At 43.7% G+C, this 15960-nt stretch overlaps 1 protein-coding gene across 3 annotated transcripts in view; it reads left to right on the forward strand.

The window, feature by feature from the left end:
- The window catches only part of LOC137429693 (uncharacterized), a 63613-nt gene that overhangs the window by 40224 nt on the left and 7429 nt on the right, over nucleotides 1–15960 (forward strand). For all 3 annotated transcript variants that reach the window (XM_068119837.2, XM_068119838.2, XM_068119835.2), the window contains exons 11-17: nucleotides 6986–7076; nucleotides 7181–7267; nucleotides 8401–8541; nucleotides 8701–8830; nucleotides 9021–9053; nucleotides 11739–11842; nucleotides 14962–15045. In XM_068119837.2, coding sequence (XP_067975938.2) covers nucleotides 6986–7076; nucleotides 7181–7267; nucleotides 8401–8541; nucleotides 8701–8830; nucleotides 9021–9053; nucleotides 11739–11842; nucleotides 14962–15045 — 670 coding nt within the window. The remainder of the gene's footprint in view (nucleotides 1–6985; nucleotides 7077–7180; nucleotides 7268–8400; nucleotides 8542–8700; nucleotides 8831–9020; nucleotides 9054–11738; nucleotides 11843–14961; nucleotides 15046–15960) is intronic.

Genomic DNA, 15960 nt, shown 5'->3' on the forward strand with positions numbered 1-15960 from the left:
GGGCGAGGCGTACCGGGTGAGGCAGCTGGTGAAGGAACAGCTCGCGGAACAGAAAATCCGGAGAGTGCTCACCGAGCAACGAGAGCATAGAGTCCATGCGCTCTGACGGGCGCGTGTCGCCGAGCTCGGGCAGAGCGAGCAGGCGCCGTGCGCGTGCTGCCGGTGAGAGGGCGAAAGCGTCGAGGAGGAGTGTCTTCAGCGCGTCGTATTTGTCAGCAGCCGGCGGGTGCTCGAGGAGGCTCAAGGCGCGGGCCGCGGTGGCGGAACCGAGCGCCGCCACAACATGGTGGAAGCGGGTGTCGTCCGCGGTGATGCCTCGCAGGGCGAACTGAGAGTCCGCCTGAGCGAACCAAACAGCCGCGTGAGCCTCCCAGAAGGTAGGCAGTTTAAGCGTCACTGCCGTATCCATGTCGGTCGGTCACCAATGAAGGAACTGCGCTCCAACGCGAGTCGAAAGAATTGACGCGACCAAAGACGGAATTCGTCCGAGTTGCTTTATTGAAACAAAACAGCTCAGGTATTCTAACAAGCCTGTTTATCGGGCAGCAATATATATACACATTTATGTCGGGAAGTTTGCCCGGCAAAAGCTATACCGGGCATGCCCGGGTGTCAAGGGCGAGCCTTGGAAAGGCGAGTCTGGACCTGCCCGGGCGTGTTTGGCTGCGGCCTGGCAAGTCGAGGCTGGGCGTGCCCGGGCGCTCTGGGCGAGCCCTGGAAAGGCGATAGCGGGCATGCCCGGACGCTCTGGGCGAGCCCTGGAAAGGCGATAGCGGGCATGCCCGGACGCTCTGGGCGAGCCCTGAAAAGGCGATAGCGGGCATGCCCGGACGCTCTGGGTGAGCCCTGGAAAGGCGAGAGCGGGCATGCCCGGGAAAGACGAGACCGGGCGTGCCCGGGAGGTTCGGGCGTGCCCGGGAACAGTGAGTCCGGGCATGCCCGGGAGAGGCGCGTCTGGCCGTGTTCTGGCCGGTGCAAGGCGATTGTGTGCATCCAGCGGTAACCGCTACAATACTATCCTTATGGATGAGTTTCCCTGGAGTTAATTACTCCCGCTAGGGAGTAATGCATTCGATCGTGTCCGTGCGTGTGTGTGTTCGTGTGTTTGTGAACAAGATATCTGGAAAAGTTCTGAACGGATTTGGATGAAAGTTAGTGGGATGATTGCCCTTGGGATAAGGAAGAATTCATTAGTTTTTGGTGAAGCTCAGGATATTATTCCGGATCCCGGAATTTTTTGAAGGATTGTTTACCATTGGAAGACAGGGCTCATTTTTTAAAACATTATCTTCTCTATATATTCTATATTTAACATTGTGATATGAAAATAGTTTTCATATTTGTTGTAAATGTAGTTTAAACTCGTGGTTATGCGTTAGAGCGGTGTATTTTTTTTTACGGTGTTCATTTTTTTTTTTTTCATTATCTTCTATATATTCTATATTTAACATTGTGATATGAAAATAGTTTTCATATTTGTTGTAAATGTAGTTTAAACTCGTAGTTATGCGTTGGAGCGGTGTATTTTGTTAGCAGCGTTGTCTTCAAGGTTCATTTTTTTTTTCTAATAAAGACATATTCTGTCATTTTAAAACTACCAAAGTGTGTATTCGGTTTCCCTATTTCATAAAATGTATCGTTTGATACGTATCGAATGCTTTAAAACTGTTTTTTTTCTTACCTCAGAAGAGATTTCAACATTTACCTCAGCGAATGTCAATCGCGGTGTCAGTATTTGATGAACTTATAAAGACTTAGGTGAGTTATAAGTGTGACGAGCATGTGCACAGGATTCTTCCCAGAAGAATGAGTGGTCGCATTAGCTTGTACGACTTAAAATGAGCGAGTTTTGTTTTGACGTTTGGGCCAGTTTACATGTTGTATCCCTAAGGAATTAGACGACGTTTTCCTGGCTTACAATTTTATTTGAAGTCACACATGCCTCAAAATACACTCACCTATATAGAATTGAACGCTGAATCCCAAAATGTAAGTGAAATTGCCTTGTTTTTTTTTTTACATTATCTTCTATATATTCTAAATATATATCTGTGCAGTGTCTTGTCTTGTGTTGTCTTGTCTTGTGTTGTCACCGAACTACTCCCTCAAACTTTTGTGAAATCGTACTATTCCAACTTGACCCACGGCGGGAGTATGCGCTCTACTGATTGGCGTTCTAGTTACAATTCTGTTTGTACTTTCTTCTTTGCAGGAAAATCACAGAGATATGAGTGTTGTATATATACATCTTCTACAAAAGAAGCCATAAATATACGATGGTCGTTCATGAAATTTTATGAACAGGTTACTCATAAATGCTCTTGTAACATACCCAGTAAATATTTTTAGTTGAAAAATTTTAAGTTGATATTATTTATTGTGTGTGTGTGTCCGCATGTGTGTGTCCGCGTCTCTACATTTTCACTTTAAAAAATTATGAATTTCTTTGCAACCGCTTGTATGATCGATGCAGAACTTTAAACATAGGATTGACTCCCCATGGAGAGTATTTATTACTAACTCTGACGTCATAGGTTACATGGTATGTCAGCCATATTGGGTTAAAGGGAAAAAATTGGACATTTTATCCGAAACTGCTCAACAAAAAAATTTGAAACTTGGCATATGTCGTCAACTCCCCATGGGGTATATAGCATGATAAGTATAATGTCGCCGGTGAAGTGGTATTCCAGCCATAGTTTGTTGAATGTAAATCCTTATGTGAAAAATCCGAACCCTCATATATCTGATCTGTCACCCGATGTGAGTGAAGAATTTAATTTATGATGCACATAACCCGTGCCAAGAAACGATGTGACATAATAGGGTGTGCAGATGACATGGATATATGGGCATTAATAGCATTGGGCCATAATAATAATAGTCGCGTGCTCAGTTAACGATGGTATTTTTGTTCAGAATGAACATGCGAGGTGAGACTATGCTCTCTACAAGTGCCGTTCTAGTTATCAACGGAACCGAATCCTCTTTTGTCCAAGTTGATGCTATAATGTCTCAAGGCAGTGTCTTGGGCTAATTCGTGTTTCTCATCTATATTAATGACCTCTCCGATGCTCTCCTCATGAAAACCCTCTCTTCATTTTTGCAGATGACTCCACATTATGTTAGACAGTACCCCCATCACACTGCTAGGGAGACAGCAACTGAAATTGATTCGATGCTGGTCTGATAAATGGAACATGTCTTTCAATCCTGGAAAGTTTCTCAATCTCACCTTGTCACTCCAGAAGGATCATCAAACAATCCCACCTATTTCCACAGTGAGCTACTGAAATATGTTCTTGAACTTCTACCCCTCACTGTCAGCCATGACTTCTCCTTGAAAGAACATGCAGCAAAGCGGGCCTCCAACGTCAAATGCAGACTGGGTATCCTCTATAAATCTAAGTCTTTCCTTGATACATCAGCACTATTCACAACCTACAAGGCCTTGCTCCATAGCTCAATGGAATACTGCTCTCCCCTGTGGGCTGGCACGTCAGCATCACGTCTGTCTCTCCTGGAATCTGTGGAATCATACAAAGTCTCTTGTCATTATTGGAATCTCTCATGATAAGGGTGCAGCACAAGGCTTGTAGCTCTCACATCACAGACAGTTGGTCGGTGGTCTCTATTTTCTACCTTTCAATCTAGCTCTCTCTGCACTCCGACCCTCCCCGGCTCCTCCAAGATGCACATGTTCTTCCAATTATTCCTCCTTCTTGAAGTCCTGAAATCCAGGTTTACTCCACTCTTTTGTTCCTCTTTACTCCAATTTGTGGAACTGCCTTCCTGACACAGTTCAATTCCACTCTTCCCTCCAGGGCTTCAAGCAGGTGGTATACCACAATCTCATGTCATACCCATCAATATCCACAATCTTTTTTTTTTACCCCTTAAAACCCACCTCACTCTGCACTCTTACTCATTTTTTCCACTCTTTTTCTTTTCAATTATATCCTTGTTCTTTATGTCCAATTGTGTCACCACTGTTTCACTGTCAATACGTTGAAATTTTATCTCCCGTTTCCTCGATAAATATATACTAGCAGAAATACCCGGCATTGCCGGGCGGGGGAACGGGGGGGGGGGGGTAGGGAAAGGGGAGGGGAAGAGGGGAAGGGGAGGGGAGGGGGGGGGGAAGGGGAGCAGTCAGAAGTGGAAGCTCTTTTATGGAGAATTTATATCTTAAAGGGGAGGGGGCAGGGGGAGGGGAGGGGCGAATGAGGGGGGAAGGGTGGGGAGAGGGGGAAGGGGAGTAGTCAAAAGTGGAAGCTCTTTTACAAAGAATTTATATCTTAATGGGGAGGGGTGGAGGGGGGGGAGGGGAGGGGAGGGGGAAGGGGAGGGGGGAGGAAGGGGGAAGGGTGGGGAGAGGAGGAGGAGGGGGGAAGGGGAGGGGAGAGGGGAGGCAGGAGAGGATGGGGAGTGGCTCACGTTTCTGAGTGAATGTGGCTCATGTTTCTGCGTGAATGTGGCTCACGTGTCTGAGTTAAGTGTGATGCCGATCAGGAAGAAGAAGAAGCCACACCACCAAACTTACGGAATTGTTTGATTTATTTGTATTCAAATGTCTGGTAATTGTTTTGTATTTATTTATGCGAATGTGTACTTGTATATAACTGTCATTTATTTAAAAAGGCTTCGGCACTATCGAGTCAATTTTTTTTTTTAACTCCAAAAAAATGAACTTCTTTTTTCTTTTTTTCTTTTTTTTTTGCCTAAAACACTCCCAGGCACTCACTGATGAACCTCTGAAAGTTTGATGAAGATCCGTTCAGCCATCTCTGAATAAAACGCGGACACACACACACACAGACAACTCGCGTTTATATATATATATATAAATCGGGATTTAAATTTAATTCAAAAATTGATCCAGACGTCTATTCTCTTTCAAACATTCAAACCGACAGAGGTAGTTATTTATTACAGCATCTGTAGAATTTTCACCCTTTTACTCAACTCCGTTTCGCTGTTATTTGGTGGAGCAAAAAGTCAACTGAGTTTTATAGATATATATATATATATATATACTAGCTTGGCTCGGCTCGCTGCGCTCGCCTCATCAAGCGTCGTTACTGAGGAACGGGCTTATTTTAGCTGAGGATAATGACTGTACCTGAGTTGCTGTGTTGTCATGATTTTCACCAATCATAATACAAACAATTATTTTTGCACAAAAGTATTTGTTGTGTTTGTGATATTACATTTTTATAAGCAATTTAGGTTGAAGATTTAGGTTGAATGTTTTTTTTTCAAGAAAGAACCCCTCAGCACATACATAGGGGAGGGGTAGGTGCAGACTGGAAGTTTGGGACGATTACACCTCACCACCACCTAATTCAAAACACCTCACCACCAAGTAATTCAAAACATCTCACCACCAAGTAATTTAGAACACCTCACAGCCATAAAACATGTAATAAAAACACCTCACCACCACGAAATTCAAACACCTCACCACCACGAAATTGAAAACACCTCACCACCACGTCATTTAAAAACACCTCACCACCCCGTAATTCAAAACACCTCACCACCACATAATTCAAAACACCTCACCACCATGTGATTTAAAAACACCTCACCACCCCGTAATTCAAAACACCTCACCACCACATAATTCAAAACACCTCACCACCACGTCATTTAAAAACACCTCACCACCCCGTAATTCAAAACATCTCACCACCACATAATTCAAAACACCTCACCACCACGTCATTTAAAAACACCTCACCACCCCGTAATTCAAAACACCTCACCACCCCGTAATTCAAAACACCTCACCACCACATAATTCAAAACACCTCACCACCACGTCATTTAAAAACACCTCACCACCACGTAATTCAAAACATCTCACCACCATGTGATTCAAAAACACCTCACCACCATGTGATATTAAAACACCTCACCACCATGTGATATTAAAACACCTCACAGCCATGTGATATTAAAACACCTCACAGCCATGTGATATTAAAACACCTCACCACCACATAATTCAAAACACCTCACCACCACGTCATTTAAAAACACCTCACCACCACGTAATTCAAAACATCTCACCACCATGTGATTCAAAAACACCTCACCACCATGTGATATTAAAACACCTCACCACCATGTGATATTAAAACACCTCACAGCCATGTGATATTAAAACACCTCACAGCCATGTGATATTAAAACACCTCACCACCATGTGATATTAAAACACCTCACCACCGCATAATTCAAAATACCTCACCACCACGTGATTCAAAACCACCACAACGTTATTAAAAACACTTCACAACCATGGAAACAAAAGTTTGAGGGAGTCGTTAAGTGACAACACAGACACTGCCCAGATGTGTAGATATATCGAAAAATGACTGTACCCGAGTTGCCATTTTGTCATGGTTTAAACCAACCATAATTCAAACAATTATTTTGCACAAATGTATTTGTAATATACGTGATATCACATTTTATAAACAATTGAAGTTGGAAAAAAAAAAATTACCGAAAAAATTCCGAAAAAAAAAACAATTTGGAATTTCTTTCAAAACAAATACCCTTAGGACATACCGACGGGAGAGATATGTGCATACCAGACGTTTGGTAGGATTTCACAAAAGTTTGAGGGAGTAGTTCAGTGACAAGACAACACAACACAACAAAACACAAGACAGACACTGCACAGATATTTTTTTTTTTTTTTTTTTTTTTTTTTTTTGTATACAAGATCGAGGCTCGTGAAAGAGCGAACATTAATCACACAGAAAGACAAACCGACACATAAAACATATAACATAGGGAGCGGTAGACAAGATGGGGAGAGAGGGGGAGTTGCTATATATATATATAGTTGCTATATATAGTTGCTATATATATATAGATATATTGTTGTAGTTGCTGAATTCATCCCAGTTGTCCGGTCCAAAATCCGTGACTTCCACCCCCTCCCCCTTCCTCCCGCACCCGTTCCTCCAAGCTATGAACCGTCCCCAAGCGATGTGAACTTGTACAAAAAGCACCAGGCACATCGACACAAACTCGAGCTGGTGGATCAGTACATGGTTGAGGTCAGTTCACATTGAATCCTTTTTGCTCGATGAATGACAATTTATAAGGTAACTCACCCAAACTATAACGCTCTAATGATAAGTAACGCTCTGTATTGCTGCAGATGTGTGAAATCCCATTGCTCAGTGAGCGGTTCGAGATGCTAATAGCAGTACGGGAGCTCCCAGAGCAGATCGGCTGCCTAAATAAGGTAAGATTTGGACAACAGTTGCTCATGGGTTCGGTACAATGATTATGATTGTAAGTTACAATCTGCACATCCACAAGAACAAAATCAGGGCTCAGGTCTGATTACCCACTGTTTGGTTCAATCTGTAATTTTATTTTGGCTGGTGACTGTGGTGGCCGTCTATTACTAATTTGAACTGTCCCAATTATGACCACCTTGTTGGCGGGTTGCCAGAGAAAGCTTCAGTCCAAGGTCTTTTACACGAACTACCTCTTGCCAGGTCTGACGGTCAACTGAAAACGGCAGAAATTTGAAATTTGGTTCAAGTACCCGTGATGACGCCTATGGGATCCTTTACATCCACCAAACTTGATGGTATTCATTGAATACTTACCTTGCGCAGTCAACTTGGTGCGAGCCAACTCTTTTGTTTTGGAACGTTTTTTTTCTTTGATCCAATATGGCCGCCAGACCACGTGAGCAATTACATCATAAATTTATGATTTTTTTTTTTCATATTGATCAGATCAAGCGTTGTACCTGTCGAATCATGACGTCATAATGCTGGGCACCTATGACATCATCATTAACATATCTTATTCCCCAAAAGGAGTATTGACAATGAGCCATGTTTCAATTTTTTCCATTAAGCAGTTTTGGAGATATAGAGCAGTAACGTTTTTCTAAGATGGCGTCCATACCACGTGACATATGACGTCATAATTATCAGCAAAAAATCTACAGGTGGAGGCGCTCCTACGGTAAAATTTCATGTCAATCGGACCAACTGTTGCCGAGAAAATTGATTTTTAAAATGCAGACACTTCACACGTACGGCACACGGACCCGATTGCTTAACCCCGCTTTTCGCTTCGCGAGCGCAGGGTAATAATGCTAGCAGATAGGACACCCAGCTTAACGTCCATCTGAATGACGGCACACCTCGGCACCGCAACACCCTAACAACTCGAAGCACCGATCCAACAGTTTAGTCAGGCTGAGAATTGAACTCGGCCTATAGGTGGCTCAACGTTAAGTCCGCTACTTATGCACCATCCCCTCAGATGCAGATTTTAATCATAACTATAAGCTGATCAATCCCAGCGCATTAGTCGTGATATTGGCGGCCTACCATTCCCAATCCCTTCCACCAGCTGACTGCCCGCCTCCTGCGCTGCTGCGATGAGCTATCTTGTAGCCCGAGTTTCCCAGCCATCCTCCATCACATCCTCATCATCGGGAACACCCTGAACCCTCAATCCGTTAAGGGGTTTCGACTGAATTCCCTCAACAAGGTCGGTGGTTATTGACTCACAAATGATCTGTCAACTTCCCAAATGAAAGAAATGTTCAGTTCAGCAATGGCTAAATGTTGTGAGACAAACTTTTCTTGGTTCACCTGTGTCTTTGTATGATGTTATATATACAGCTTCTCCGTGTCTTGTCCCATGTAGCTCCAGGAAATGCGCAGCACAGACAAGACCTGTTCTCTATTGCACTTTCTGCTTCGCCAACTCAAGCTGCACCAACAAGATCTCCTGGAATTTCCGCAGGAAATACCTCATATTGGAAGAAGCCCCACAGGTTAGAGGGCATGTGTTTGTGCCGTTAGCAGAAGTGCAACTCAAATTGGATTGACGAGGATGGGCCTGCTTATGGGATGGAGGACTGAGGCCTAATTGTACTATATAGGCCGACAGGTCAAGGCAGGAAATGTGATTTTGGTGAACATAAAACGATATAATTATCTAACGATTTGACTGTTCTTCCACAGCCTCGATCCAAGGCATCACAGCAGAACTTGACGGTGAGTGTAAAACTCATTGTGCCTCGTATTTCCAACATCGAGCAAACATCAAGGCAACAAAAAAAAAGATCATTTTAAGCGCATCAACTCTTTTGTTTCTCGCTTCTCTGGTATGTGAAACCACCTTCCAGAAGTCTTCCCTCCAGGACTTCAAGCAGGCCAAGCACCGGAACCTCATGTCATACTCCCTCTTTACACACAATCTTTTTACCCCCATTAACCCTTTCTGAACCAACCCTCTTAATTACAGGTTCCTCCTTTCACGGTTGTTCATTCCCTCGCTTATTGTGGCCAAGAGTTGCCATGCTGCCCGACTGTCCCCCATCACCTTGCTTATCCGTTAGCCTTGAGCCTGTGGGGAAAAAAAGAGAAACAACACTAAACTCGTGCTGTCTTTGATTCCTCAAAATCACATTGGCGAAATCGTCAATGTGGGCCTAGCTAGCCTAGTGCTCGAAAATGGAACCCACCCGTATTCTGAAAACACGAGTTTGAAGCACAAGTTCCAAATCAATTGCTTATTGCATCATTATGTCAGTCTGGTGTTGCCTTAGCGGTTAGGGTGCCGGCTTGGGATCTTACGATCCTGAGTTCGAATCCCGGTCGACCGCTGAATTAACGTCAGGGGGGTTGACTCAGCCTGTCATCCTTCCGAGGTCGACAAATTGAGTACCAGCTTGCTGGGATGAATGATCCCGGTGTGTACCCTGGCTTAGAATAGGTACACCGTATCCTTGTGCATCGTAAGAGGCGACCATGGGTTGGCATCAGGAAGGGAATCCGGTCATAAAAGAAAAGATTGTCATGGGGCCCGCAATGCTAACCCCCACTCTAGTGGGGGAAAATGGCCTTAAAACGATCATTCATTCATTTTCATTCATTGCATCATGATGTCATTATTACCAAGCACGCAGGAAGCAAAAAGCACAGTTAAGCAATTGGGTTGCTTTGTCTGTCTGTCTGCAGATGTCAGTTCATGATTCAAGCCTGGTGTTGACTTATAATGGTTAAGGTGGCTGGCTTGTGATCCTAGGGTCTTGAGTTTGAGCCCCTATCGCTCCATTAAATAATATCAGGTGGGTTGACTCAGCCTGTAATCCTTTAGAGTTCGGAAAATGAGGAGTACGAGCTTACTGGTAACAACGGTGCAGCCGCGCTTACAGAAAATGATACAAGCAGCAGCCACAGGCTGCATACGAAGCAGTTTATGATCGAGGAACGATTTGATATCAATATATTGTCACGTTCCTGGCGATTAAAATCTTTCCCAGGAATGAATAGCCGAGCAAGCTTTAACTCCGAGGCACTGATCAAATGCGGGCTTGATATATGCAGGGGAAGAAAGGGAAGGGGAGGGATGAAGGGTCTTACCTGTCGATCCTGCCGGGGTCCTCAAACCTGCGGAAAATAACTCAAACAAAGACGGGCTCTAGAAATGTACAAAAATAACAAAAGGATTTATTAAACGGAATGGCGGTACAAAGAAAATGCGCGATAACTATATGCCTCAACGGGACATCCTCCCCACAACAGACTTGAAACGCAGATGAAGGATAAAATAAACTGGAAAATAAGGTGTGTGTGTGCACTTAGCAAGGTTCACTGGTGGGATCTTATCAGGTCGTAAAAATCGTCTGGGGCGTTGGCGACGTTGCGCGTGCGTTGGCGCGAAACAGGCCAACGCCTGTCCTCGGCCTGCTCAAGCTCTGTGTGCCTAGTAAGTCGGGGTTGTCAGCCCTAGTGCTTGATGCCTGGTTCTGGTTGGTTTTATTATTAGGGCGATTCCTGCTCTACGTGTCTAATGCGGTGCCATAAGAGACAAAGGATAAATCACCGAAGGTAAGACATACAAGGGATAATTTATCCTTATTCCCTACGCTAGTTAACATGCCCTCGTGATGGGGACAAATATACATCTTTATCCGACATCCGGGCTACACAAGTACTTATTACATGGTGGTTCTTCTTCTTCACGACAATCGGAGCATGCTACCTATACAAATCTACCTGGTCTACAGTAATCACTGCCTACCCCCTACAAACATAACAATATCAATTGAATGTTATATTTTGAACACTGTAGGACATGAATCAGAACATGAATCATGACACAAAGCTGCAGTTTATCAGTACTTTGGCTCTGAATTTGGCATATTGTACGGAATCGCATCCAGAGCTCGCATGCGTAGTAAGGTAATTATTCTACTGTCTACCTGTCTGGCAGTCAAACAAAATTTAAAATCATTCCAAACAGCAAACCTACTGTTTTTAGGAACCTCATAAAATACACAAACAACAGGCACGAAGACCTAATGTAATGTGTTAGATAAGGTGGTGTAAAAGACGGTGCATCAACGGCGGTAAACAGATCCTTCCCACGTCCTTTTATCTCAAGACTTTTATCAAGTAAGGTTTTCTATGAACGCTTGTTGATTTGGAAACTTCTTTATTTCTGTGGTGGTGTCAGGAAGGGCATCCGGCCACAAAAAAAACGTTGCTCAAATATGCCGTTTGGCGAAGCAGGTTGAGGATTGGTCATTGTATTTAAAAAACGCTTTATTTGTCTGTCCCTAAATAAATATAACTGAGTACACCATATTCTAACATCTTTGTATTATGACCTCACTCAGGTTCTCATCCGTCGTTTATCTCACCCTCAAATAACCACACAATCATGCCCCACAGTTGTGAATCAGGCAGTTGAGAAGTTGGCCAAGTACCACAAAGAATTTACCAAGACGAAGATCATGTGTGGGCAAATAGAGACCGACTTCCTCGACGAGCTCAAGGTCAGATAATTCACAATTAGACAAGATGTATACACCTGTCTTGGTTTAAGGTTGTTCAGTTGTTACACCTGAGTGCTCAAGAGCAATATTCCATTTACGTATATCACAACAGAGCCTTCTAAGGTGTGTGGTGATTGGGAGAAGCTGTTATCCACATTTTGGTGGTTGTATTTGGTTGTGCTTCTGTTGGCTGTTTCAGACTACATCTCAGAACAACACCTCGTAATTGTTATTTATTTATTTATTTGTTTGCTTATTTAATGGATGGATGTCCGCCAAGACTCAATTTTGAATCATGATGCTCCCGATTCAGCGACCCTATAGATTACAGCAGAAATTTGGAACTGGGCTCGAGTGCCAGCACACAATAGCATGCTCTTTTCAAAAGTGTGGGATCCTTCATGTACACCAGTAAGTGTTAGTAGATGGGACAGCCGGCTTAAAGCGTCCACAAAGCACGGCATACTCTATGATTACGATGATCTGCCTGCGAAGCAACAAGATGCCAATTTGGTTACGTGGTTATCCTATATTAACCAATATCTGGCGATTATAGGTTTCGGTATATGATTTAAAGTAGTTTTGTCATTTCTTCTAAAACAGTTGGTGATTAATTACTTGAGCTCCACATTTTGAATGAATTATCCTCTTTTGAATTTGCTTTTTATTCCTTGTTCTTCAAACATGTTCACTTGGATCTTTTCATTTGATCGTTATAGAAGGTTCAAAGGACACGAATGCTTTGAAGTTGGACAGATGATAAATGGTGAAAAGCTTCTGGAAAAAACACTTGAGGACATCGCTGTAAACATTTCCCTCGGCAGTACATATAGGGACTGGAATCTGAAAAGGTTGTGGGTTCGAATGTTGCTAACAGATTTCCAGTTAAAAACCAGCTGGTTCACTAATAATCTACAGGGAAGAGGTCATTTTATCCCCTACCTGATGTGGTCTATATGTAATGACAGCCCACATATTGCACAGCCCACATCCACCTGATGTGGTCTATATGTAATGATAGCCCACATATTGCACAGCCCACATCCACCTGATGTGGTCTATATGTAATGACAGCCCACATATTGCACAGCCCACATCCACCTGATGTGGTCTATATGTAATGATAGCCCACATATTGCACAGCCCACATCCACCTGATGTGGTCTATATGTAATGATAGCCCACATATTGCACAGCCCACATCCACCTGATGTGGTCTATATGTAATGATAGCCCACATATTGCAGAGCCCACATCCACCTGATGTGGTCTATATGTAATGATAGCCCACATATTGCATAGCCCCCATCCACCTGATGTGGTCTATATGTAATGATAGCCCACATATTGCATAGCCCCCATCCACGTGATGTGGTCTATATGTAATGACAGCCCACATATTGCACAGCCCACATCCACCTGATGTGGTCTATATGTAATGATAGCCCACATATTGCACAGCCCACATCCACCTGATGTGGTCTATATGTAATGATAGCCCACATATTGCAGAGCCCACATCCACCTGATGTGGTCTATATGTAATGATAGCCCACATATTGCATAGCCCCCATCCACCTGATGTGGTCTATATGTAATGATAGCCCACATATTGCATAGCCCCCATCCACGTGATGTGGTCTATATGTAATGATAGCCCACATATTGCATAGCCCACATCCACCTGATATGGTCTATATGTAATGATAGCCCACATATTGCATAGCACCCATCCACCTGATGTGGTCTATATGTAATGATAGCCCACATATTGCATAGCCCACATCCACCTGATGTGGTCTATATGTAATGATAGCCCACATATTGCAGAGCGCACATCCACCTGATGTGGTCTATATGTAATGATAGCCCACATATTGCATAGCCCCCATCCACCTGATGTGGTCTATATGTAATGATAGCCCACATATTGCACAGCCCCCATCCACCTGATGTGGTCTATATGTAATGATAGCCCACATATTGCATAGCCCACATCCACCTGATGTGGTCTATATGTAATGATAGCCCACATATTGCATAGCCCTCAGCCACCTGATGTGGTCTATATGTAATGATAGCCCACATATTGCATAGCCCTCATCCACCTGATGTGGTCTATAGGTAATGATAGCCCACATATTGCATAGCCCACATCCACCTGATGTGGTCTATATGTAATGATAGCCCACATATTGCATAGCCCACATCCACCTGATGTGGTCTATATGTAATGACAGCCCACATATTGCATAGCCCACATCCACCTGATGTGGTCTATATGTAATGACAGCCCACATATTGCATAGCCCACATCCACCTGATGTGGTCGATATGTAATGACAGCCCACATATTGCACAGCCCACATCCACCTGATGTGGTCTATATGTAATGATAGCCCACATATTGCACAGCCCACATCCACCTGATGTGGTCTATATGTAATGATAGCCCACATATTGCACAGCCCACATCCACCTGATGTGGTCTATATGTAATGATAGCCCACATATTGCACAGCCCACATCCACCTGATGTGGTCTATATGTAATGATAGCCCACATATTGCACAGCCCACATCCACCTGATGTGGTCTATATGTAATGATAGCCCACATATTGCACAGCCCACATCCACCTGATGTGGTCTATATGTAATGATAGCCCACATATTGCACAGCCCACATCCACCTGATGTGGTCTGTATGTAATGATAGCCCACATATTGCACAGCCCACATCCACCTGATGTGGTCTATATGTAATGATAGCCCACATATTGCATAGCCCACATCCACCTGATGTGGTCTATATGTAATGATAGCCCACATATTGCATAGCCCACATCCACCTGATATGGTCTACATGTAATGATAGCCCACATATTGCAGTGGATGATTAATGCTCTCAAAGCAACTTGGGATGGACAATGGATGAAAGCAACAGGATGTTGGTCGAGGTATGCTCACCGCCATCGGAAGCCAGGATAAGCTGATGCTTCAGGCGTTAACCCTTCGTCAGAGTAAATGAAGTTAATGCCTATAACATCAGCATCTTCTTGCTATCCCATCTTATTACCTTCTTATTTGTTCCTACCTGGCCCCCCTCCTCTCCCTGCAGGACAAGATATCCGAGCTGCAGAGTGACGTGTGCAAACTTCAAGAGCAACGTTCCCAGCTGCACATTAAATATTCATCCCTCATGGTGTGTGTGTGGCCGGACAAGGAAAGGGAATATAAGTGATGTATGTGGGAGTAAAGTTTAAACTCGAGTTTATGGAAGGAGCAGTTGTTTAGCAAATTAAACGTTCATGGGCAAGCGGGTGGGGTTATGATGCATGAGAAGAGTTTGTTGGATTACCGACACACAATAGCATACTCTTTTCTAGGTGTACATGCAACAGTAGTTCCTTGTTTTTGAGCAAAGAAATGCATGATGCGTAAGATAAAAAGAGTTTTGTTATGAATGTGTGGGAAAGGGAGGGTATTGTCAGAAGAAGTAAAATAAGAAGAAGAAGAAGAGGAAGGAAGAAGAGGAAGAAGAAGAAAACTAGGTTAAGTTGTGTGGATCACACTGTTTCTGTCTTGATAGACTAGGCCACTTTTCTCAGAAAATAACTACTGCAGGCATTTTTGGCCAAAAGTTGGTAAACTGTTTTTCCAACAGAATTTTGCTTTCCGAAACACGAAAAAAATGTTTACCAAGATCAGTTTTCAGTTGTAAGGCGTCAGGGTGCGGGACGGGGATCCAACTCGTTGTTCACCCCACCGACCACGTCCCCAACCGCCACCCATGTGAAAATGGTCGATTACATTTTATTTTCAGAAGCTACCTGCTCCATAATCACTGGAAACTCAAGTCTCCATCTTGTTATTCCTCTTGGCTGGTTTGGATTGGGATACATTAATGATTTCTACATCCGACGGTACCTGACCTACATTTGCAGGCCCCCAGTGCAATACAAGTCACTTTTTTTGTTACAACTGCATCGTTGTGTTGAGCACCCCGTTGCACAGCCACATGAGATGAACCCTTCACAAATGTCTGGTACTGGTGGCAGAGACATGAGTTGTGACATCAGCTTATTATCCTGTAATATCCATCCATGGCCAACTGGTG

Source organism: Myxine glutinosa, chromosome 6, assembly GCF_964187855.1.
Source record: "Myxine glutinosa chromosome 6, kmMyxGlut1.1, whole genome shotgun sequence".
In the NCBI taxonomy this organism is placed as follows: Eukaryota; Metazoa; Chordata; class Myxini; order Myxiniformes; family Myxinidae; genus Myxine; species Myxine glutinosa.